The 25,687-nt window shown below is 44.6% G+C and overlaps 1 protein-coding gene across 1 annotated transcript; it reads right to left on the bottom strand.

Moving 5' to 3' along the window:
- Positions 1 to 9,530: 9,530 nt before the first annotated feature.
- LOC140254221 (putative neutral ceramidase C) lies at positions 9,531 to 25,201 on the bottom strand. The gene is made up of 20 exons (XM_072340597.1): positions 25,066 to 25,201; positions 21,747 to 21,856; positions 21,296 to 21,445; positions 20,558 to 20,734; positions 19,954 to 20,081; positions 19,354 to 19,431; positions 18,289 to 18,409; positions 17,284 to 17,409; positions 16,826 to 16,912; positions 16,180 to 16,284; positions 15,944 to 16,025; positions 15,385 to 15,500; positions 15,039 to 15,133; positions 14,664 to 14,703; positions 13,977 to 14,072; positions 13,327 to 13,422; positions 13,045 to 13,194; positions 12,044 to 12,103; positions 11,292 to 11,380; positions 9,531 to 9,708 (listed from the first exon to the last, which is right to left on the bottom strand). The coding sequence occupies exons 1-20, from the start codon at positions 25,199 to 25,201 to the stop codon at positions 9,531 to 9,533; spliced, it is 2,220 nt and encodes a 739-aa protein (XP_072196698.1).
- Positions 25,202 to 25,687: the final 486 nt, after the last annotated feature.

Below are 25,687 nucleotides of genomic sequence, written 5' to 3' on the forward strand. Positions count from 1 at the left end.
CCCCATCTTTGTGAATTTCCTTAAATCAGACATGGGTAGGAAAATTCTCAGTCTGGTAATTCTTACACCCTTGTGATTTTAATCTAATCTGTAGCCCGAAGTTAATTTTTAGTCAGAGTTTCATTCTGTTAGTTCTTTAGTTTCATAGGAGGACATTAAGGGAAAAGGAGAATTAAAAGAAATTACTCAAAATCAGATTTCACATTAGAAAGCAAAATCTCAGTCCAGGAAGCCAATGGTTCTCAGGTGTGCGTATGTCTATGTGTATGTACGCATATGAATATAAACACGATTGTGTGTGTGTTTACAAGCCACAAACCATGCTGAAATCATCCTTTCCCCTGGAGGATTTGATGTGGGACCAGGGAAGGAGAGGGTGTACACAGCAAGACTATTCTCTGTTCACCCCAAACCATCAGCCAGGCATACCCCAGAATTTCTCCAACTAGGCAGAAAACAACTAAAGGAAAGAGCCCAAACTTACAGGCTTCTTTGTACTCTCCTTAATGTTAATCTGATTTTGACCGAGAGATAAGCATTCAGGAGAGTTTTGTCTCTGGCTTTGCTACTTCCCAGCTGTACCTACAATCACAAAACCACAAATAAGGGCTTCCCCCACCTCCCGTCCAGCGACACACTCAGTGAAAAACAGGAACACTTCTTCAACTATTATGGCTGAGGACCAGAGAAGTGCTATTTATTCAGGCCAGATCTCTACTTAATTAGACCATGAGAGCACAGCCATTGCCTGGTAATAAGAGGCACCGCTACATAAATAAAATGAAATACAAGCAACTTTTCCAACAGAGTAGAAATAGCCCTGACTGGTTGATAACACTTCTTTATGCATTAAAGCAAAGTCACTGTGATTCTTGCAAAAGTTAATTCAGCAGAATGGGCTTCGCTGGGGCAATTCATGTCTGTCAGCAGTGCACTTTGTGTTCTGCTAAGTGGTGTGTCCATATGCCTCGGGGATGCTGAGAGTTCCCTCTGGTTTATGGCGGGAAGGAACTGACCTTTTGTTTCAGCCATAGGAAGAAGGAATAATGATGCCTTATGATACAGGATAAAGCTGCTATTAGATACCTATGGTGCATGCTTTAATCCTCTAGCCCACGCACACTAAGAAGACTTGAAACAGCTCAGCCTAGCATACTAACCTGGAGAATTTATGACCTGAAAGGCTGAATCCCTGCCTGGTTCTACCATGGCACTACCTCACCTCTGTGTTATCCTCCTTTGAAGGGTAAACCCAAGTTTCTTAGCCAAAATCATAGTAGCAGAAGTCATCCAGGGTGGGCTGGCATTGCCCGTCAGTTCCAACTTATCTGGCCCCCAGATTTACCATCCAGTCTAAATGAAGTACTGTGGCACCATGCGAGCGGTTTTGTCATTCGAAATGAAGCTTTTCCCACATCCCTAAAGCTGTACCAGCTATGATGGTCTGGGCAAAGTGCTGATGAGCAGGCTCCAAGCGTTTTGCATTCTCATACTTGGGCTGAATTGATTTTGCTTAGGAATGGAACAAATATATATAAACTGTATAGTTTGGGGCACTATGAGACTATTTCTATTTATAAAGTAGCTCATTAGGGTGGTCCAAAAGGTATTACAGCCCTCTGTGGTTACTGTTCAACACACTTTGATTTGCAGACAATGACAATCCTGTTCACAGAGGCTGAAATAACCAAGAGTGTTACTAGTACCATGGCTTTACTTTCTCTTCTGCCTATTTTGTGTTTGAGAAAACTGCCGATGAATAATATATCCAAGTATCTCTCTAAGAAAAAATAATGCTAAGATTGGCAGAAAACATTTCTTGCTTTTCATGTTCGGTAACTTCTGTCTGCTTTTTCAGTTATTTATAGAAGTTCAGAAAGGTGTCAAAGAAAAGGACAAGAAACAGTATTAAAGCGTGTGCATGAAGCACTTATTTTTGTACACTTAGTACAATGTTTGTATAGAGTTTTAACACTATGAAGTGTAGAAAAATCACATTATCCATTTACTGGAGGACAATCGTGTATGTTTAAAGAGAATTAAGTGAAAATAGCATCTTGATCATCCATTATGAGGAAATGATAACTGGGATTAAATTCTGTGAAGCAAATCTGTAATTCTAGAGTAATCAAAGGGCATTAACTGGACTTTGAAATCTCATTAAAACTTTTAAAACCAGTATGAATGCCTCTGTTTTTTCATACCATAAGTTTTACCTGAAAGAGTCATCCTGTACAATGTAAATAAGAGTGCACTTACCACTGCAGGAATGGATCTGAGATCATGCAGACAAGGTCACAAACTGCTTGGCAACACTGAATGTTTTCAACGTGCATTTTGGTGCCACCGTCATTTGTATGCAGCAGAAAATATTGTTGTACTTCTGCACATCTACATTAAAAATCAAGAGTCCGGGCTTTTTTCCTCCATCTCTTCAGTGAATATTTGTTTCCTTGTCACTGCAGGAAGCACTTTCATGATAAATGTATGACCTTTGTTCCTTACTTGATCCCGGTTAAGATGTCTTGGGGTGAAAAGTAAGAGGATAGACAGGGCGATACAGCATTTAAGGCTGGCCCCACCATGGGAAGAGCCTATCACCAGGTCTCCAGTGGGTAAATCTGCTACCACCTTGGCCATTTTAAGAGGATGAGGACTTGACAGATTTTTAACAGCTGAACAACTGAGTGGTAGCAGTTCCTGCTTCCACACCCAGCATTCAAACAGTGCAAGCCCTCAGTTCTTGTTTTACGCATTTGGGACCTTTCTCTAGGGAGACCCTGACCCCAAGAAAAATGGGAAAACCTACTGCTAGCATACAACATGTAACTCTGCAGGCATCCCTAGCAAACCAAACAGGATTTCTCCAAAGTAGTCTGGCATCGTTTTTAAACACTTACAAAGAGGTCAGCTGTATTCTGGTCTTTAGCAAGAGCAGCAGCTCTGCCAGTCCTGTTATTTCACCTCATTAAATGTTCCTGGTGTCCTGCTTTCATTTGTTTGAAATCAGGGCAATGGCAGGACTCACATTTGTGCTGTAACACTTCCCCTCCTACTTTTCAGAGAACACAGATTCCCTCTTTGCTCCACAGTTGGCTGATGAATTTTGAAGAGCATAACACTATAACAGGATGATAATAGCAGGGTCTTTGGCTACAGCAAATGAGAACAAGCCCAAACACAGCAGCCACAAATACATAAACAAAGGAAAAAAAGCTGCTTACCTTTAGAGGATCCCAGGGAGGCAGGAACCTCTAACAAAAAGTAGCCTCACCTCCACTCCCAGACTTTCAGTGAGGTCTGGGAAAAGGTGAATCCTGGCTCCACCCCTTGCGGTCATTCTACTGCATTGCTTACACCTGAGCTCCCCTGGGCTGGCCCTGCCTTCCCTCCAGGTGCTCAGTCACTTCTTCAGGCCACGACTCAGCATTTCTGCTACAGAGAGTAAGGAGGATTTTCAAGACAACTGGAAAACTGGAACTCACATTCTAACTTGAAATGAAAACAGTAATTCTGATTTGTAAAGGTAGTTTCCTATTGGATAGCGAGACAGAGCCAAAAATCATGGACATCCTCCAACAAATAAGTCCCAGATATGTTTCAGCTATGAGCAATAAGAAGACAAATGGTGAGAAATCAGCAGACTCCACTGGAGCTGGATAAACCCTGAAACATCCCACTTGGAAAGTATCTTTCATGTCCCACTGAAACCTCTTCTAGAAGCTTATGAAACAGAGTCTTCAGGGAGACTGAAAGTGATTGCTCTAGTTTTGAGTTTGCATGGCTCCCATAGCTCCCACAGACCATCTCTTCTCATCTCCCAATCACACACGTAGCTGGATCTCCCCTTTTTTGGGAAAAATACTCTCAAGTATGACATTAAAGTCGGGGACAAGCAGCCTGGGGTCACTTTTATGGGATGCTCCTTTCCTTTAAGGAGTGGAAATTATTGTCCCTGTCAGTACTGAGATCCACCACCTTGGACACCTCTCCAGACCCAGATCCTTGCTGTAGCTGCTGGCTGGTTGACCTGCAAAGGTCTTCCGTGAAACACGCAAACACTCAAAAGCCCACAAGAAAACCAAGAGACTGCAGAGCGAGATTCTCCTCTTTTTCTCCCAAGCCTTGGGTCAGATCCTAATTTATCATCTCTACTACAGAACCAAATACTGTTGGTAATTTGGGAGGGTCAATTGCAGCATGATCGAGCTTTGCAAAGCAGGTCAGCAGAGCCAAGATTAGCACAGACGTGTGCACCTCCTGGATAAGTTTCTGAAGTTCATATTAGTTTATGTTCTGTGATAAAAAAAGGTGGAACTTCTGCTCTCCTTTCTAGCACGTACGCAAGGCACAAACGGCTCTATATCAGAGGAGAGCAGCCCTGTCGAGCAACTGTGATGCGTAAAGCTAAATTTAGCAACTGGCAAGTTGCCTAAATTCTTAAAAAAAGTTGCATGTGCTTTGGCTCTGTTCAATAGAGAACTTGTTCTCATGTAAAACTGCACTGGCACCTAGTGGCTTCTGAATTCATCACAGCCCCTTAGCGTGGTGTGAAATACTCAAAAAGGGCCATTTTTTGTTGTATGTGAGTGGCAGATGACAGCCACAAAGCTGTCTGAAAGCAAATAACACAATGAGTGGTGCTCAGCAGCATTCCTCTCACTGCAGCACTTGAGCTGTTGAGTTCTATAAAAATAAAAATTACAAAAGTCTCCAAACACTCCCCCAAAACTTAAATAAAGCTGTGCCCACTGGTAAGACGGCAGTAGGGCAGCTTGCCACAAGGAACAGTACAGAACTCTCTTTGACACCCTAATTCTGACTCTTGACACTTCATGTAAGAAACACCAGCTTGGTGACCCAAACACTCTTATGGGTCAAATGTTGAAGTTTTAGAGATACACGTGTGCTATACAAGTATGGCCTAAAATTCCACTGTTACTGTAATGCAATTATGCAAACAAAAACATCAGAAGCAATGAAATTAACCATCTTAGTGCTTCCTGGGCTAGGAAATGAAGCGCCATTTCATTTATCTAAATGCATTTATTTTCAAAAGCACCTCCATGCAAAGTCTTATAAAGTGTAGAAAATAAGCTGGCAGAAAGAGAATGATAGTTATATTGGGATCCATCCAAGGCAACACAGCGTTCGGACCAGAAAACTCTTCCTGCGTCTCATGAAAATGATCTAATTCTGTTTGAAGGGGATGCTTGGTACTTTACTGTGCCTGCAAGGAAATGTGAGCAGAGCAAAGTAGGGAAGAAAACTGAGGAAACTTTCTGATAGTCCAACAATGGCAGAGTCATTTTGCAGACAGAAGTGGGGTGGATGGACTAATAGGGCCAGCTGTTTGAAAAGGACATTAAGAGCACCTCTGAGGATTTAATTCCCTGCCTTGTTCCAAAACTCTCTCTTTTATGATTCAAAATTGCAATTGCTTTGAGCTCCTCCACATAGGAGTCTCTGAGACTCACTGCAGATGGTTTAAAATGAATAATTCATTTTCTCCTACTGATTTTAAAGAGAGGCAAAATTATCTGACTGACAATTCTCTGAAGAATTAAAGAGATCACATACAAAATTAATATACATTGTTGGAGCTTATTAAACATTTACAATTGTTTAGCCATGAGACACTACAAGAATCAGAGAATCCAGCTTGGGCTGGAAAGGACCTCAGAGTTCATTCATTTCCAATCTGCTGGCTGTGCACAGGGTTGCCGTCCATCAGAACAGGCTGCCCAGGGCCTGCTGGAGCGCCCTGAGGGTTAAAGGTTCATGAGGTCTGAGTGGGCAGGACCAGTTTGACTGGCAGATCCCCAAGTGCTGACAAGCCAGGTGGCTTTTGCTGAATGTGTTTCCCAGTGTTTAAATGTCTCAGCACCTGCTGCTCTCAGCATAGCCTTTAAGGGTCCATTGCACAATTCAATGTTCCTGAGGCTGGTGCATGATAGGGGGTGCGATATACCCACTCAATGCCATGCTCTTTGGCCCAGGCAGTTATGAGATTGTTTTGGAAATGAGTCCCATCACCCAACTCAGTTCTTTCTGGGGTGCTGTGTTACCACAAGGCTTACCTCACAAGACCCAGGACTGCATTTTAGGTGGTGGCATGGGATATGTTTCCAGACAGCTGGTGGTTTCTTCCATCATTGTAGCATACGGTTTGCCACGGTGTGTTTGTGGGAGTGATATAACCTACCTGACAGGTATCTTTGTATTGTATTTCAGCTATCATCCTCCATACTGAAGAGGTTTTATCCCCTTGGCTTGCTTAATTGCAGTGCATGTTTCACATTCATGGATACACTGTGCAACAGCATCCATGGACAAGTCCATCCCATCTATAAGCTGCAGCTCTTCCTTGATGGCCGGTGTGACATGAGCCTGTTTCTGAGAGCGGTGTCCCAATGCTCCCTGAGCTGCAGCAGCTTGCGGCCATCCCCACTGACCTGGGCAGTCTTCTCCATGCCCATCGCCTGCTGGTGCAGACCCTTTCCCTCACCCCTGACAGCTCCATACCATTCCCTTGGGCCCTGTCACTGTCACACAGAGCAGAGCTCAGCACTGTCCCTCTGCTCCCTGTGAAGAGCTGCAGCCACCATGAGGGCTCCTCTTGGCTTGCTCTGCTCTGGGCTGAGCAAACCCAGGGACCTCAGTCACTTCTCACACACTGTGCCCTCAGACCCTTCCCCATCTCTGTATCCCTCCTTTGGACTCTCTACTAGATTTATGCAGTGGCACTCAAACCTGCACCCAGTGCTGGAGATGAGGCCATGCAGCACAGAGCAGAGCAGGACAGCTGCTTCCTTCACCCAGCAGTGCTGAGACACACCAGAGTACAGTTGGCCCTTCTAGCTGTCAGGGCGCACTGATGGCTCAGATTTGAGTTGCCACCAACCTGAGTGCCCAGGTCTCTTCTTCTAGCAGTTTATTACACAGTGGAGACTCTTCAGCACATCACCTCCTCTTCTGGTGATATTCCAAAATCTTTGCCTTCAGGCCAGTCCTGAACTGCCTCTAAGATTCATGGACAACTGTGGGATTCCCTGTTTAAGCCTACTGTGTGACTGATGTGACTCATGTACTCCACTTAGCATCAGCAGCGTGATGTATGGAGGGGACCCTTCCTTCAAACCTCCCACCCATCATAGGCAGTCAGGGTGTCAAGGGGAGTTGTGTTTTAGTACCAGTTGTTTCCAGAGCTGCCCGGACACCTTCATATGCCAATATCTGTTTTTCAGTTGCAGTATAGTGGGCCTCAGGTGGGGCATTCCCCCTGGCTGCCTTGCAGAGCACATTTTTACATCTTGTCCTGTCCCCAGACTGTCCCAAGGCTACTATGCAAACTGCCTCCTTTTTAACCTTTTCAGAGGCTGTTGTTGCTCAGGGCTCCATGTGAAATCATTCTTCTGAGCCACTCAATAGAAAGAGTTCACAATCAGATTTAATGCAGAATATTTGTTCTCCAGAAACCCACAACACCTAGGAAAGCTTGTATTTCCTCTCTGTTAGTCAGTGGGGAAATAGCAGTTATTTTATTGATCACATCCTCGGGGATTTGAAAACGTCCATCCTGCCATTTTATTCCTATGAACTGGATCTCCTGTGCAGGTTCCTTGTCCTTACTTTGCTTTATAGCAAAACTGGCATTCAGAAGGATTTGAATTCTCCTTGAGGATGCTGATCAGAACTCAGTAGGCCTGGGCCAGGTCCCAGCATCCTGCAGTGATCTGTGTCTCTTTAGGATTGCCAGGCTGATGGCAGACCTTTTGCAAATATTCTACTAGTTTTTCATAATTCTGCAGCTGTTCAGAGGTGAAGTTTCAAACCCCTGGGGGTGTTCACTGTTAGAGGCACCTGCCCATACCACCCCACACTCCCTGCCTCTCAGATCTATCCTGTGGCAGGGCAGAGATCTCTGGGTTATTTTAAAATAGTTGTTTAACCTCAAACATAACCTGAAACACATTCACAACACACTGCAATAGGAGCAGCCGTGAATGGCTTGGAGAATATGGCCTATGAAGAGAGACTGAAGGAACTGGGCCTGTTTAGTCTAAGGAAAAGGAGACTGAGGGGAGACCTTATTGATCTCTTCCAAGATCTGAAAGGTGCTTACAGTAGAACGGGATTGGTCTCTTCTCGCTGTTGACAGGTGACAGGATGAGGGGAAATAGCCTCAAGTTGCACCAGGGGAGATTTAGATTCAATATCAGGAAAAACTTCTTTACAGAAAGGCTTGTTAAGCACTGGAATAGGCTCCTCATCCCCAAATGTGTTTAAAAACTGTTTGGATGTGGTGCTCAGGGACATGATTTAGCTGTGAGTTGTTAAGTGTTGGGTAGTATTGCGAGGTTGCAGTTGGACTTGATGATCATTAAGGTGTTATCCAACCTGAGCAATTTTATGGTTCTATGATTAGTTTCTCAGCAGCCATTTTTTTGTGATGTAAGCCAAGACCACAGAGCATAGCAAAACAAAATCCTCAATCCAACACCCAGAGATGACAAACAATGCAGAAGAGAAAATAAGCAGCAAGCAAGGTGCTACACAATATAGTTCCATGAGAAGACTCTGGAAGTGCCCCATAAATAGGAAAAAAACAAATTAACATTGTGACCAGCAATTATCAAAGTACCACAGCACCCTGCGTTAACATGGTCAGGTCAGATCTGCTGTTATTTCAAGCACTGTGTTGGGTGCCAAAATCACCATGGTGGCTCATCCAGGCAGGTGGCTCAGCACCACACAGCTGCTCACTCACTGCTCGCTTCCCAGTGGGGTGGGGGAGAGAATCAAAAAACAAAGTAGGACTTTTTGGGCTGAGATCAAACTATCTACTAAGGAAAAGGATAATAGTTCTGACAAATATATGTATGTGAATGTATATAACAAGTGATGAACAAGCAATTGCTCACCATTTGATGATCAGTGCCCAGCTAGACTCTGAGCAGCGGAAGAGAGAGAGATGAACTCCCACCCCTTCGAAACTCCTCCTGCATGGCGTCATAATGGTGTGGAATATCCCTTTGGCCAATTTAAGTCAGTTGTCCTAGTCCTGTCCCAGCTGCAACTAAGACATCTTTTCTGATGTCTTCTGAATTCAGCAGTTCTTCCCTGCTATGTGGATTAGGCTCAATTTTATGGACTATTTTATTGTCTCGATTATGTCTCGTTATGCATTAGTTCTCTCTGAGAGCCTGTTCACAATCAATAAGCATTTATTTAGCGAGTAAAGAAAAACAGATCATTTTGTAGTACAGTAAGAATCAATGAGATCCATCTGGGACTGGTACTATTTGAATGAAAATATGTCAAACTAATGAGGCTGAATTGCAGGTAAAAGTCAAAACTTTGCAGAAGGCTGAGCTTTGCACAGCAAAGGACAATGAGAAGCACATAATGGACAACATTTTTCCTACAGAGGAAGAATGCCACAGAAAACCTCCCAGGTGTTCACATGAACATCACAGGTATCAAATCCACTGTTTGAAGGCAACAGTTCTTTTAATGAAAATGGTTGGCTACAGATTTGTAATTTCAAATGCTGCGGATGTGCCTTTAAAGGGATAGAATTGCTTGAACAGCTTCCTGTAGTGCCCGAAGTACTGGATCCTGTAGGTGCCAGGCTCTGTGCCACTAGGGATGTGCCATTCAATTGTCACGTTGCTCTGGCCAGACGACCCTTTGGTCCAGTAAAACCTAGAGGGCAAAACCAAACTGGAGTCAGAGAGAAAATACATTCGTTTTAACATAAGATGAATGTTAAATGAGCATATTTTAAGAGCTTCTATTACCCTTTTGCTCATATATTTAGGCTATCAGAGCAGCAACCAGCAAGCCAACCCCAAGCTCAGCAGGATTGACAAATGTTTAGAGAAATGTTTGGCTGTGTGTAGTGCTGTGACCCCAAAACGCTGCTGTGATGGACCTGTGTCACCACACTCTCTCTGTTCCACTCAACAGACTCTGAACCAGGACTACACCTCAGGGACTCAGGAACTAGAATTCAGCCTAGATCCCACCTGGGAAGAACTTTGGGTAGATGAGCTCATGGGGATCTAGCCACCGTTTATCTGTGTTGCCTGCCTTTAATAAAAGGCATGGCCAGACAAATTGCTGCCCATCCTCCTGAGCAGTTCCAAGGCAGCATTGACTGCCCACACTGTAGATGTGGAGTCTGGGCTAACGCTGGGCTATACTGTGCTGTATTTTTGGGAAGGAGGAGGCATCTTTTCAGATCTTTTTCTAGGCAGAGCAATATACCATCTGTACATCAGTGATCAAATGGCAGTGCTGTCTAGGTAGGAAACTTGATGGAAAGGGTGAAACCAATGAGAGGGTCAACACAGCTTAGTGCTAGTATTAAACAGAGGCAAAACACCCAGAGCTCCAAGTATGTCAGCTTTTGTCTTAGGGAGCCAGCACCATGCTTGCTTCTGTTGCCATATGAGAGAGTGCCTAGGAGAGGCTGTGGATTTATGCTGGACTCCTGGCTACCAGATTATACTTACAGAGCTGTCGTACATGAGCAGAGAGAATTCTGCCGTACCAAATGCTCATCATAAATTCAGAGTAAGGCTTTCTCAGCTGAGAACGTTGTCTCTCTGATGCCTGATGTTATATGCAGTGTGACACGCTAAAGCCAGAAGATCCCAAGATGGATGTGTTCCACTTTCTTATTGGTTTGTGTGTTCTTACAGGTGCATTGGAAGACAGGCAAATGCCTGGGTTTATTGTAGCAGGAGAGTAACTGCAAAATGAAACATCTGACCGAAGACTCCCTTGATGTATTTTATATATTGGCTTCTGGGACAGCTCTGAAAGGTGACATCAGTTTTGCTGCATAATGGATGTTTTTCCTCATGATAGGCATCTCTAACCTTGACTTTCTTTTTTTATAGACTTTTTAAATTGGTATCTGTTTCTGCTCTATGATGTACAGCAAAGTCAGACAGTCTTTTCCTATAAAAACCCTACTGCCGTCTGGGCCTCTTATTTGGTATCCATTGGCACAATGCAAAGGATGGATGGATGATCATAGGCTGTGGACAAATAGAACACTGATCCTGCTCCAGTTCTTACTTAGACTTATAAGCCTTAATTGCAGAAAATATGCCAAGGGGAAGACTGAATGTGTTGTTCTGGACACGTTAACCAAACAAATGTGGACTGATATATTCCCAAAGAGCACTGTCTGAAGGAACAAAATCAACCTAATATTGGATTAAACTCAAAGCCCGTGTAGAGACTATGAAGCAGTGAAATCTGTCAGGGACACAGACCTGGTGTCCCAGGAGGCATCGTTCTGTACCACCTGCCAGCTCCCTGAAATGCTGGTGTATCTCTCCACCGTCAGGAAGTTGTGTTCAGTCTGGAATAAAAACAAGAGAGTTGGCCAGATGCTGAGCAGACAGGCATGTCCCTGCTCTTCTGTGTCATTTCAAGTGGAGAAGGGGCTATGCTTCTGAACTTAAACTTACAAATGAAACAGGGAATATGTGAAGTACTTGACCATTGGACAAGCAAGTTATTTGCTACCAGTTTCTGTCTAAGATAACTGCTGGAGTGAATTATTTACATTTCTAATCTTCTTCAGCTAACTAAATGAATGCACTGGGCAGATAGGATGGAGACTAGAGACCACTCTTGCTCCAGCTGTAGGGCATTTTATACTGAGAAAGCATCTGGACTGTTGCATGGCATAAGTACCTTCAATAGTGTGAATAGATCATGGATGGTTTGTGTACGACATTGAGTGTGGATTTCATATTGAACATGTCAAATACGAGCCAACATGATCTCTAACAAACAAAAGACCAGAGTAAGGACTTTGATCCGAAAACCTTCTGTTGGAGTGAACTCCCCAAGAAAATCCCTGTAGGAAAAACTGTCTTCTGAACTTGCAGCAAAACAAAAAGCACTGGAAGCACACAGTCTTACTCCTTTTGAAATGAGAACATCAGTGAGTTAAATGCATAAGGCAGATGCACTAACTATAGCATCTCCAGCTCCAACACTGCTGTGTTATATTTACCATGTTCTCTGCAGAGTTCCTGGGGTTTGCACCTACAAAAGTTACTGTGGCGACTTCACCCTGAGGGGGAAATTGAAATTGATGTTAAAGTCTGAGCAGCACAATGCACATTAATAACATCCTTTGAAGATGCCTTAAGAGTATTTTGTTTGTTGTATTAAAATAATTTCACTTGTTGCAATAGCAGTGGACAGTTTATATTCTGAACTGGTGTTCTATGCCTCTCCTGGTTGTTGGACAAACATCATAGCATGTACAGTTTCTTTGTAAAAGAGGGAGGGAAATAGGTGAGATTTTGGGAATAGCTCCCTGCCTTCTTCCTATCTTACTGCTGGACACTGCAATGAAATGAAAGCTCTTGCTCTGAACTCCTTATCTACATTCTAGATATTGAGAACTGAACCCTTTCTGACATTTTTATTTCATTGACATTCCATCCCAGAGACATCAAAGGTGTCCTGATTTCTGCTTGTAAAGAAATCACTGTACAATTTTTGACCACTTCATTATCACAGTTACTTTATGTAGAAGCAGAAGGGGGAATCTTCTCCCTGTTGATTACCATAGGGACTTATTTTTTCCTGCATTTTAACCACATTCAGTACAATGACATTGGCATGAAAACTCTGTCTCTCCTCTGCTACTCTGATCTGAAGAGCTTTGTAAAATTATCGGTGTGTTTAACCATTTTGCAGAAAATTTCATGATCAAGGGGTAATTTTGGTTCATTACCAGAAATAAGGGAGAAGGGAAGCATTTTGAAGGAGCTTTTAAAATTCAAGAGGGCTGACTCTCTGAAGATACCAAAAGAAAGTGCACGACATATGCATGGATGGGTACAGCTAAAATCTGCTTTTTCACCTATGGCCAATAAGAGCAATGATGTCTTTTAGGTTTGAGATCATCACAACTGTTTAGAAAATTCAGACATTTTAGCAAGATAATTAAGCATTTAAAGATTATTTTCCAAACAGGTTTTTGCGAATGCTTGAAGTTCTCACCACTCGATACTGCACGTTCACTTCTTGAAGCACATCCCCAAATGTCTTATTCACCAGTGCTCTATCCGGAGTGACAGCAGGCACCAAGGTCAGGCTGGTTACATTGAAAAGTGGGGGCTCAGGGCCACTTGGCAAGTCCTGCACTGTGTTCTGTTGGAGGGAAGGTGTGTTCGTTATGCATAAGTACTTATAACCACACTCTCCGTTTCAAATCATATCGGTGCTCTGGTTCTTTATCCAAGCACATATCCAAGCATATGGCATATAGAAAATTTTGGTTACCATAGCAATAGCCCTTGCAAGTCTTCTGTACAGCTGGATATAAGCAGAAAGTGTGTGCGGTCCGTAAATTGTCGATGCTGCCTCATATCGTTGAACCTAGGAAAGGACAGGGTTGGAAAAGGAGGGTTGAAAGGACTCATGAACGGTGTATGTGTCTCATCCAGCTGCAGCAAAACAAGAACAGTACTGCACCAGCGAGGGTTTACTTAGTGATTAATATTTAATTTATAATCCTTATTTAAATAGTTGGCTTCCTGAATCTCAGTTAGGGGACAGTCCCAATGCTAACCCAGGTATTTCTGCTGTGACTTCAGGTTCTTCTTCTTTCTCCCGTCCATCCCAAACAGGGAGAACCAGCTGTCTCTCTCCTCTTTTTCATAGCTCTTTCACTCTCTCTAAGGCTTACATTGTAGGTTTTTTTGTCTCCAGCTCTTGGGTTTGGACAATCCCAGTTCACCCAGCCTCTCCTCCCAGGTCAGTTTCCACAGTCTTGGAAATGGTCTGCACTTTGGCACTTGCACCATCCAAAATAAACAAGATTGTCTTGGGATTTTGGCCACGGAATCTTCAGCTTTTCATAGCAAAGTATTCGGTGTGTGCATAATTTCACATGAATTATCATGCCATATAAGAAAAACTGAATCAGTTACCTGGTATTCTTCATAGGTGGTAATGTAATGGGTGTAGACATTACACAGACCTGCAATTACAACATCCATCCCTGCTGTACCATGAGAGCCAAATTCCTAAGAAGAGAAATAAATAAATCACTCGTCTTTTATCAACCTCTTAATGCACAGTATTATTATTATGTTGCAATGTTATTATTTACCAGGGCAGGTTACAAAGTTACAGTGGGTATGGGTTGGATGTTCATGAAAGCCACACTGTATTAATGATTCTTTTTCACTTTCCACACAAAGAGAGGAAAAATGGCCTCATGCTCCAGTGAATACAATTAATTTAAGGGTGTTGTGAAGTCTGATGTCTGTATTCTGCTAAATACCTTGGCGGTATAACACTGTGAGATATCCTCAGCGTGCTGAGGGAGCAGTAGGCAAAATTAAGTATTCAGAGCAAAAACTGAGAATGAGATGTATCCATCATGAAAAGCGACCTTAATGGATTGAAATCTAATCAGTTTGCCTCTTTGGGGGAGGATGTTCGTTATTTCTCTTACATATCAGTAAATGCATGCAAAGTGAGCATGAAGGAACCATGAGGAGAGCTCTGTAAAACACGAGGTGGGAGGGGGTGAGGGAAAGATCAGAAGGATCCAGAAATGTGAAGTTCCAGGTGCAGTGCCCCCTTGGGGAATCTCTGCTTTGACAACTCACGCTTTTAACAGCTTCCCGCAGCCTGCGTCCCGACATGGTCCTAGGGGTGTTAAGGGAACAATGTCAGCCTACAGAAACAGATGGAGCTGAAGCAGGAGTCACTTGTTCATCACACAGCACAACAGGGTAGAGGGGAGGCCACCAGAAGCTCACTGAGCACATTCATTTTCATCTTATTCATTTATACAACAGGGAAGAGAATGGGAATCTCCAAGGAACCAGAGAAGACAGCATACAGGCAGTTCAGTGCAGTGGACGTATACATGTGCTGCCTGCAGAGCTATCATGTATTTGGGGGACAATTTTTAGCCTGCCCTCTCCCTTTCTACAATAGTAATGCTCCCAGCTGTGATAAGTGGAACAAGAAATACATACGTAAACTCTCCAGGAACAGCAACAATTGCCAATGACCCGATAGTAGCAATCTGAACGTCTACGATGTCAGGGTGCCAGGGGTGAGGCCAAGTCATCTGAGAGGGAAAAAATACATTCATATGACCTTTATAGGAGAGCAGCAATCTAACCCTGGCTTCAAGCCACCCCATAGCATGGACAACACCATCCTTGAACACCGCTGAGCAGCATTTCAGTTTGAAAAAAAGCGACTTTAGGAAAAAAAAAAGAATGTTGGTTAAAGAGAAACTGAAATCAAGAACTTGAGAACGATGCAGAATCCCGCCCAATATGAAGGCTCAGAGCACACATGCTGCTCTGTTCTTACCTCCCCAGTGCTAAATAGGACCGGCTTTGGTTGGTGGCAAGCCTTTGTTTCATTGGATGGCTCTCCCAGGAGCTGGTCCCGGATGTTGTCCCAGAATGGGTCCCCTTCTACTGAGCCTGGAGGAAAACCATCTTTTAAACACTTCTGCTGCACAGTCTCTGCAGGAGCTGGCAGGCAGAAGTCTCATATATTGCCCACCCCTTCCTCATGTCAGGTCAGCTGTTTGGATTCCAATCATTTCCCTTCCTGGGGTGATTTGAAACGCCAGCTGTGGATCAGGGCAATGAGAACAAGTGGGAAAGCTGATCTTCTTCTACCCCGTTCCACATTCAGAGCTCCCCTTCCTGCAGGGCAGGACCACATCCTTCTCCAGGATCTCTCTAATGGACACAGACAAGCTTCCATGGGGCTGTAAAGCCACACCTTCCTCAAAGCATCTCTTTGGGGAATGTGGCTCAATGTGCTGTCTGTGTTTTGTAAAGAAGCAGTAGGATTTGAATCCAAATTGGACATGCCTTTATGAGCATACAGCCGCATTGAAACCCTTTCCCCAGATCACCTTGTGTGAAGTTGAAAGCCCCCACTCCATCTATGGTCCCTGCGGCAAAACTATGTCCCAAGGCTGGTTTGCATGTTTTAACCTTAATCAAAAGAGAAAAAAGGAAAAAAACAAAAAACAAAAACAAACAAAAACAAAAACAAACAAACAAACAAACAAACAAACAAAAAAAGAGATTTTAAAGCCGCTTCCCTCCAGTCTGTCACATATCACTGTGAGAGCTCAACACTTCTTACCGTGTGCGTGGCATTGAGCTGCACCTGGACATCACTCATGTTGACCCACTGGTGAGCAGAGCGGAGGGGCCCAGTGAGCTCCTGGGCAGCAGTGGCATACAGCTCCTAGGGGACACACTGAGTCAGCACCCCAAGCAGGACACAGTGCAGGGCCTGCTGGAGTGGGAGACCCCGGGAACAAGCAGAATTCCTTGAGGAAGGATAAATTGGGCATCTAGCCCTTCTGAGTTTCATTTAGAAGGGTCATTTCTCCATTCTGCAGATGTATTCCAGCAATGCCAGTAAGCAGCATGTGATGGTGTCCTGGAGCTCTTCAGGAGCCTCCAACACCCCTGGTTTTCCCATCTGATCTCTCTGAGCTGCATGCACTTGGAGGGAAGGCTGTAAGGGAGCAACACCCTGATTGTGTAGCAGCGAGGAAGAGATTAAAACCTCAAAAAAGCCTTTTCAAACTGCAAGGCCTATGATGGCATATCTAGATGTGTGCGCTTTCTGAATAACAGGGAAATTTTCTTCGAGTATATTAACATGGATTTTATAGAAATCTAAAAGAAAGAGCAAGTGCAAGAAATCTGCTCAGATTAATGCCTGTTTGTTTTTGTAATAAGAGCACTCAGGCACATTTGTAAAGCAGAACATCACTCACCTTTGCTTTCAAGTAGATATTTTGTGCAATAATTCTTGTACTGTCAAACATGTCAGTGCCAGGTCCCATGGCCATGCACATTGACGCCTGTTAAGAAATGTACTTAAATGACAGTGGCCTGTTAATATGGAGAGCATTTCACTGCCAAGCGGGTGAAGGCACAAGTGATTTTCTTCACATGGGAATTAATAGCTTCTTGTTAGCCACCTAGAACGTAGGAAATCTGGTTACAGCAGCACTGCAACTTTGCAGCATGACACTCTCGGATCTGGGCTGACTGGTCAGAAAATAGGGAGGACAACACACGTTATGCTTATTAAAAGGGTGCCCGGAGCAGTCCCAAAGGGGTCCTTTACATGAAGGATTGTAGGAAAACACCACACAGTGCTGTATTTGCAGCTCCAGTTCAAGCTTTCTCCTCTGTCATAACTTATGTGGACTGAGCAATCCATACGTACCCCCCCCACAGGACAGGTGCTCTGTGGGTTATCACACGATTCCCCTGTGTTTATGCAGAACGGACCTTTGGTGTTGGGAGACACATCCCCCAGGTTGGAGGATGCAAAGGCAGCAACAAAAGAGCCCTGTGAAACAAAGACATGGTCAGATGGGTTTTACTGACGTATAGCAATTGCAGACACCCCCTGCATCCTTTCTCTTGGGGCTGCAAGTGTGCAATTTACCTTTTCCTTTCTTGTGGCCCTGCATCACCAGCTCTGTGTGTTACTGATCACACACTGAGGGCTCATTGCAGCAATCTCATCTGGGTTTTCCTTCTGCTAGGCTCTTACCACTATAGATTTATAGGGTGAGAGCCATTGGATACAGATGCAGGAGGTAGCATCAAGAGCAGCAAGGCTGGGTGCACACCAAGTGTGGCTGAACTCAGCTCTCAGCTCACCTCCTCATTTCCCCCCTTCAGGAGATGGCATGTGTCAACACCAGCTATTTTCATCACCTATCAGCTCTTTAGTCATTTGTGAGACTGCTAGACAAATCTGTCCAGCCAACCATACAGTGAATGGTAAGTCCTACAAACATGTCCACACATACCTAGCGTTGTGTGCATGTAAGCGTGCACCAACTTGCATCCATAACCATGAGCTATGTCAAGGGAAATAATGCTTTATAAAGAAGCTGTCTTTGCATCTGGACGTATGAAGACCAGGAGACCAAACTGGCTGGAAGCCACAGTAAACAAGCAACCAGAGGCTTGATCCTATACTACATATGCAGTGTATGTGATCTACTACTATCCCACACTTGCCTTTCTGGTGTTTTCCAGTGTTTCCAGTAGTAAATAGATCAAGGGATGCATCTTCAGCCTCCTTTTGCTGCATTTACCCCACAGTCCTATTTCACCATTCAAAGGAACCAACTATGGACCACAGTAAGCATCACCCATCCCCTCCCTGTTGCACTTTTTTACCCCATTGTTTTCAGTCATCTGAAAATGCTCCCACCTCTCCAGGAAGCATGCCCTTGTTCTTCTCCTGCTCAAACAGGACAGATGCATAGCCCATGTTGTCACTGTTGACGAGATGGTTTGTATTGTTCATGCTGACAGGGTGCACAGCAAACCAGCTGAAGAGAAGACACACGTGAGGAAATCCATTATCTAAATGCATCGTAATCACCAGGGCCACCGAGAGTTAACTGAACCCCAAATTAGCTCCAAGGTTCACTGCAGCTTGGAAGGGCCCTCCCTCCATGGATAAAACTGTTTTCAGCAGATTGCTCAACTCCCACTGGGCAGAGGTTTCCAACAGCACGTTTAATGATTGTGCATGACACCCAGTGGGACAGGAACATACCGTAAGACTGCTGAGCCTTGGTTCTTCCTCACCCCATTGACTGTGACACAAGTATTGGGAAAATCACAGAGGAAAATGCTCCTCATACAGACAGACTCAGTTCTGTTTCCTGAGTGTAAAAATCACACCACTGTTTTCCAGGACTGCCTCTGATTTCACTGGCCCAGCCTTGAGCTCTGAACTTTGAACGGCCAAGAAGATGTGCTGATAGGATGGCTGTCATAAATGGGCACCAGGCACCCAGCACCAGGAACAGCATGCTTTGAGTGAAATACAGAGTGTTGAATGAGCCTCAAGGGCTGGCAGTGTGATCTTCATCCCCTGTTCTACACTGTTGAGCTGGATGAGCCTTAAACATCCAACATCCAGCTGGTAGGAGGTTTCTGCACTCCTGTAAGTGAAATCCAGTCCTGGTCATCTTCCCCAGGCTCCTCTGCAAGCCACAGTGTAGGAGCTCCCATTGCAGTTCCATAGCAGATGAGAGACACTGACCTGCTTTATGCCCTCAAGGACTCTCATCATTACTTGTTCTTCCCTCAGATACTCTTGACTGACCATACCAAGAATGGCATATAGGAAAGTCATGTAGACCTTCCTGAAAAGCGGGAAGGCTTGTGCAATTAGGGAAGTACAGAACTGCCCCTGAACCACATTCCTGGCATTCTCTGGTTTATGTGAATTCGGAGAGAAGTGTGTTGCTCCAGTATTCAGTACCTGATGAGTCCTAGGTCATGTCCATCCTCATCTACCATCTTCAGCATCACCATTTCTTTATCTGTGTTGGCTGAGTACCTGAGAAATAAAGTGGAGAAATCGCATTAACACCAGGGCCACAATCAGAATCCATGTTGTTAAATCTCCAGTGGGCTGAGCAAGAAAACAAAGAGGATATTACAGATATTACCAGGACATGGTGAGACCTTATGGAACCATTCTAAAATAGCTGTGAATATAAAGCAATTATGCTTCCTTTAGTGACAGAGAGAAGCTCTCTTCAAATACAGCCTCATGCATTTTAATGCTGTCTGACATACAGTGTCTACTAAGGACATTCTTTTTCTGTTGTAGTTAATAATGCAGAAGGTCACATCTTAAGCCAATTCCTCACATGCTTGGAAGGAACAACCACAACTTCCAAGCCTGCATGTACAACTCCTTTTTGGGAAGACAGATGCCAGAGGACCCAGGATGGTGACAGTGTCATTCTGCTGAGGACTTGCCTCCATATTTGAACCATCCTATAAATGACCAGGAACAACTGGCAGCAAAGACAGCTGGGCCCCAACACAGCGTGTCTCTCATTTTTGAGTTTACCTGCTACGTTCAGATGCTGGATTCTGGAGGTACGAGTAAGGGCTGCGGTTGATCTGACTGTTTTCTACCATGCCTCTGTTTAAAAAAAGCCTTCCTCTCTTCATGTTCTGATGTGCTATATCGATGCTCTGAGAATCAGAAGGATACCAGACCACAAATGTGAGCAATATATGAGATTTGGTCAATTCCTTCCCTGCCAATCCTAACACTTGGGATTTTGGGGGTTTTGTTTGCTTTGCTTTTCTTAAATAGCTGAAAATCTCAGAAAATTATAAGCTAATTATAAGTAGCATTTCAAAATCAGCCACAGCCACCTCTTTCTAAAGGAACCCTTTTGTTTTCTGACCTGATCTCGCTGGCAAGCAGAAAACCACTTCTGAGTGTATTTTAAGGCAGCGATTGGAAATGGATGATTTTTAAGGCCTCCTCCACCCAAAACTGTTCTGTGATTTAGAGGTTGCTTTGATTTAGAGGTGCTGCATCCCCAGCACCCTTGAGGTGCTACCGTGAACATCACCACAAGGGTTCATTTGGTCACAGATGCATCTCCCCTACCTTTTCTGTGTTCATGGACTTTTGTGTCACCCATCCTGGTGACCCCTACCTTTACAATGCCATTCACTATAGCATTGAGGTTTGGTTTGATCAACCCCTTGCTAGTGATCCAGAAGAGTGTGTACTGGAAGTAACCACCAGGTCCTGAGTGCGTGTGGGTGCCGCTCAAGATGACGTTGTCCCTTCGGTACAGCTCACCATACTTACTCTTCAGTACCTTCAACACCTAGGGGAAAAGAAGTGGTCCTAAAACCCCTTTTTCATGTCCAAGGGCTGTGAGGATCTGTACCAAACCCTACAGTAAACCCAGCCTCTCTTCTGGCTTCACGCTTCTCACTTTCCAACTGATAGTCTTATACCAGTGGCCAAACAAGTAGGTTGCAGTTGTTGACTTGACAACAGTCTTAAAACAATAATATATTAAATAATGATGTATTTAAAAGTGAAGACCTCTATGGCCAACTTGCAGCCCACCCCAAGTTATCCAGGGAGTCTCCACTTCTTAAGGATCTCCTTTCGTCCTCTGTGGTGCAGGTTTACTCAGGCACCAAGTGTCACATATTTTTTTTTACATAATTTTTCTGCTGAGAAAAGCCTCATTTTCTGAGGAATCAGCAGCTCTTCTTCAGAAGAGGCAGGGCATCTCTCAAGATCACGGTGCAAAGAGATACCCAAGCAAACAGTCATGGTGCTGCTAGATTCATTATTATTTTGTAGTATCTACAGCCTTAATACTAACACCAGCAACCACTCAGACCTTGCAGACTGATATCTTCCAACCACATACCTCCAGCCTCAGCCTCTGGGACACCATCCCTATGTCAATGCTGACAAACACCATTCTCCTGGAGTCGCTGGGCTCAGCCACGATGAAGGCTCGGCTGTAGAGGCGTGTGAGAAGCCCAGCACCCACCTGGTCAGGATTGGCATAGCCCATCTGGAAGGGAGGAGCTCCATCAGACAAAATATGGGATGTGTTCGTTGGCATATATTTTTCTAAGCATATTTTCCAGAAGATCAGAGAAATCTTTCAAACTCAGAGATGCAACTATCTTGCCTTTTGATTACAAGACAATTCACATTATGATTAATGAAGACAACCATTTGTTAAAGCAGAGCTTGTAAGTCAGAAGTTCTGGGGAAAAAAAAAAAACAACAAACAACAAACCCTCCACACCACTTAGAGGTGATGAAAAATCAGCATTTAACTGGACTTCTGAGCAATTCCCCATACATACCAGAGGAATTTCTGCCACAGGCCCTGTGCAGTCTGCGCGACCTACACCCAGTAAGTAGTTTTCTGAGCCACCAGTTGTTGGTTTCTGGGTTGGTGATGGTTCATCGTAATCTGTAATAAGAATAAATAGAAATTTTATTTTAATAAATAGGAGATGATAGTAGATTTCAACCACTCAGAAATCTACTGGGAAAATGACACAGCGAGCTGCAAGCGATCCAGAGTCCCATGGGGTCCATTGATGACAGTGTCAGGTGTTGGACAAACTCACTAGAGGTGAAGCATTGCTGGACCAGACACTCCTCAATGCAGAGACCATTAAAGGCATTGAGATTGGAGGCAGCTGGAGCTGCAGCAACCATGCACTGGTCCAGTTCATGAACTAGAGGAATGTGGGCCTGTCAAAGAGTGGATTCAGGACCCAGAACTTTGGGAGAGCAAGCTTCAGTTTATTTAAGGAACTGTTGGATGAGATCCCCCTTACAGACAAAGGAGAGGTGCAAAGCTGGCTTGTCTTTAAGGATTTGTTTCTGAGACAAGCAAGAGTTCTCCAGCCCTCAGAATAAGAAAGCAGGATGGGAGGCAGGAAACTGGCTTGGCTAGGCAAGCTCATGGAAAAGAAGGGCAAGTACAGACAGTGAGAGCAAGGATATGTCACCTGGGAAGAATATAGGGATGCTGTGCAGATGTGCAGAGATGGGATCAGGAAAGCCAAGGCACAGATGGAATTGAACGTGGTGACGGATGGTAAAAACAACAAGGGATTCTATAAGTACAAAAGTCAGAAGAAACAGGCCAAGGAGAGAGTAGCTTCTTTGGTAAATGAGAAGGAGAAATGGCTACAGCAGACATGGAGGAGGCTGAGGTACTCAATGAGTTCTCTGTCCCAGCCTTCACTGTCAGCTAGGCTTCTTGTGTCTCTCCCATCCCTGGACCTTTTGTCACTGAAGCTCTTGGTGGGACCCAGGGGAGCAAAATTCCCTCAACTGTTAGAGCAGACATGAGATGACCTCAAGAGGTTGAATGTTCACAAGTCTCTGGGGCCAGATTATACGCATCCCAGGGTTCTGAGGGCACTGGCTGATGTAGTTGCCAAGCTGCTCTCCATCATATTTGAATAGTTGTGCCTGACAGGTGAAGTCCCTGGTGACTGGAGAAAGGAAAACATCACTCCATTCTTAAGAAAGGGAGAAAGTAAGATCTGAGGAACTACAGCTGAGGAATCTCACCTCTCTGCTTGGGAAGATCATGGAGCAGATCCTCCTGGAAGCTATGCTAAAGCACGTGTGGGATGAGCAGCTGATGGGAGACAGTCAGCACGGCCTCACCAAGGCCAGATCACACCTGGTCAACCTGATGGCATTCTTTGACAACATCAGTGGACAAAGGAAGGGCAACTGATGTCATCTACCTGGACTTCTGCAAGGCCTTTGACATGGTCCTGTGCCACATCCTTGTCTCTAAGCTGGAGAGATTTGAAGGGTGGACAATTCAGTGGATAAAGAATTAGATGGAAGGTCACAGCCAGAGGGTGTGGTCAATGGCTCTGCGTCCAGGTGGAGACCAGTAGTAAACAGTGTCCCCCAGGGGGCTGTCTTTGGACCACTACTCTTTAACATCTTTATCAATGACGTAGGTGATGGGATTGAGTGCTTCTTCAGCAAGTTTGCCAATGACACCAAGCTGAGTGGTGCAGTTATCATGGCAGAAGGAATGAATGCCATCGGAGGAACCTTAATAAACTTGAAAGGTGGGCCCTTGTGAAATTAATGAGGTTCAACCAGGCAAAGTGCAACACTTTGCACTTGGTTTCAGGGGAATCCCTGCAATGTATACAGACTGGGAGAACAAATCCTTAAGAGTAGCCCTGCAGAGAAGAACCTGGGGGTTCTGGTTGATGACAAACTAACTGGCCATGAGCCAGCAAAGTGCTCTTGCAGCTCAGAAGGCCAGTGGTACCCTGGGTGCCATCAGAAGAAGGGTGGCCAGCAGGGACAGGGAAAGCTGGTACACCTCTTATATGAAGACAGACTGAATAAGTTGGGCTTGCTCAGGCTGGAGAAGAAAAGGCTGCGGGGAGACCTTATTACAGCCTTCCAGTATTTAAAGGGAGATTATAAACAGGAGGAAAAACAACTTTTTCCACAGGTAGGTAGTGATGGGACAGGGGGGAATGGTTTTAAACTAAAGGAGGAAAGATTTAGCTTAGATACCAGGGAGAAGTTTTACTGAGAGAGTGGTGAAGTGCTGGAACAGGCTGCTCAGAGAGCTGTGGGTGCTCCATCCCTGGAGGTGTTTAAGGCCAGGTTGGATGGAGCCCTGGGCAGCCTGATCCAGTGCTTGATCTGGTGGCTGGAACCCTGCCTGTGGCAGGGGATTGGAACTGGATGATCCTTGAGGTCTCTCCCAACCCAAGCCATTCTATGATTCTGTGAGATTAGTGGCCACAAGAACAAGAATTAGGGTCAGAAGAGTCAGTGTAGCCTTTGCAAAGTGTGTCTGAAACCTGCTAAACATCCTTGGGAGCTTAGGAAACCTACGGACAAGAGATCCAGTTGATGCTCAAAGCATCTGGACAGTGTCACAGAAGAAAAAACACTGAGGGTTAATAAGTGAATAAGTAAGTAAAATTCTCTGTGCTTCAGGAAATCCCACAGCCACAAATCACTGTCTGCGATAACACCATGGGAAAATATTTGTGTGTGCTCAATCTGCTCTTCCTGCTCTGCTGGGATTGGTCTTCTCACCAGGCCCTTTCCTTGGCTGTCATGTAAAACGCAGGAGAAAAGACATTGGCCACAGACTGACCACAGGAGCAGCAGACAGATATTGCTCATGCTCAAAGCAGCATAAAGGAAGAGGAATCCCATTAAAACCTCCCCTACCAGTATTTTATCTTTTCCGAGGATAAGAATGGGGTATATTAGAAGTGATCCAAGGGTTCCCTTGGGCAGGTCCTGCCACCCCAGTGTCCCATGCCTGGTGATGGGGTTGGAGGCATAAATGGTTGGTGATGGCATTGCAAACACGTGTCAGGCGCATGAAATGTGGCATCCCTGCTGAACTGGGCAGAAATGGGGCTGGTGTTCAGATACAAGCAAAAACCATTGATTAGTGCAAATAAGGAGCACATCTGTAAAGGCTTCAGACTGAGAATGATTTGGAAATGAGACAGCACCATGTCGCTGTTTCGTTGTGGTGTGGATATCACTGGTTTCTGCTTTAAAAAGAAATCTGATGATTGTGCATCTCCACTCCCTCCTGATCCACCCTCCTTCCCAGCAAACCCTCTTGAGCTGAACCAAAAGAGCTCAACTTGCCATTGCTGGAGCTGTTCTCCCCAGTGACAAAGTGGAGGACAAGGAGGGCCACAGTCACCGCCGTCATCAGCACCAGGAGAGTGATGAGGACTATCTCCAGGAAGGAGTAGGGGAGCTTGGTCCTCTGTCTGCACATGGCCCTGTGTGAGCAGAGAGGAGCTGGTGGGATGGCAGACAGGACACCCGCAGAGAGCCAGTGATGGTTTGTGTGCTTCACATCCCCTCGTTGAACAGTGACGCCTGGCATGCTTTCCTGAACAAATCTTTCAAATAAACCCCAGGTATTTTGCCAGGTTGTATATTTGCCAAGCAGCCAAAGGAGATGCCTGAAACCTCACTGAATTTTTGCAGCTTATGCTCAGAACACACAATATTTTCATCACAACAATGGTTAATTTAGGAAACTTCAGGCAAGACAAACATCTCCATGGCATGTGCAAATGCATTTCTCTCCAGGATATAAAAAGTAGTGCTTGCGATAGCTTTCCTAGATAGGCCCTATTGTAGAGATGTTAGCCTTCCTGCTATGCAGAGCTTCTTGTCTTAGAAGTATCTGTGCAAGGCAGAAATAAGCCTTTAAGATAACTCTGGACATTTTCAGACATGCTTGGGTGTATCTGGA

Source organism: Excalfactoria chinensis, chromosome 6 (assembly GCF_039878825.1).
Source record: "Excalfactoria chinensis isolate bCotChi1 chromosome 6, bCotChi1.hap2, whole genome shotgun sequence".
NCBI classification, from domain to species: Eukaryota; Metazoa; Chordata; class Aves; order Galliformes; family Phasianidae; genus Excalfactoria; species Excalfactoria chinensis.

Bases quoted from the DNA above. Each gene is read 5' to 3' on its own strand.
- LOC140254221 (XM_072340597.1), bottom strand. From the start codon at position 25,201: ATGTGCAGACAGAGGACCAAGCTCCCCTACTCCTTCCTGGAGATAGTC. The intron at 15,501-15,943 runs GTGATCTGGGGA...GTTTTCCTCCAG, and splicing joins GGCTTTCAACTTCACACAAG to GCTCAGTAGAAGGGGACCCA. The intron at 12,104-13,044 runs GTGAGAACTTCA...TTTCCCCCTCAG, and splicing joins TGAACGTGCAGTATCGAGTG to GGTGAAGTCGCCACAGTAAC.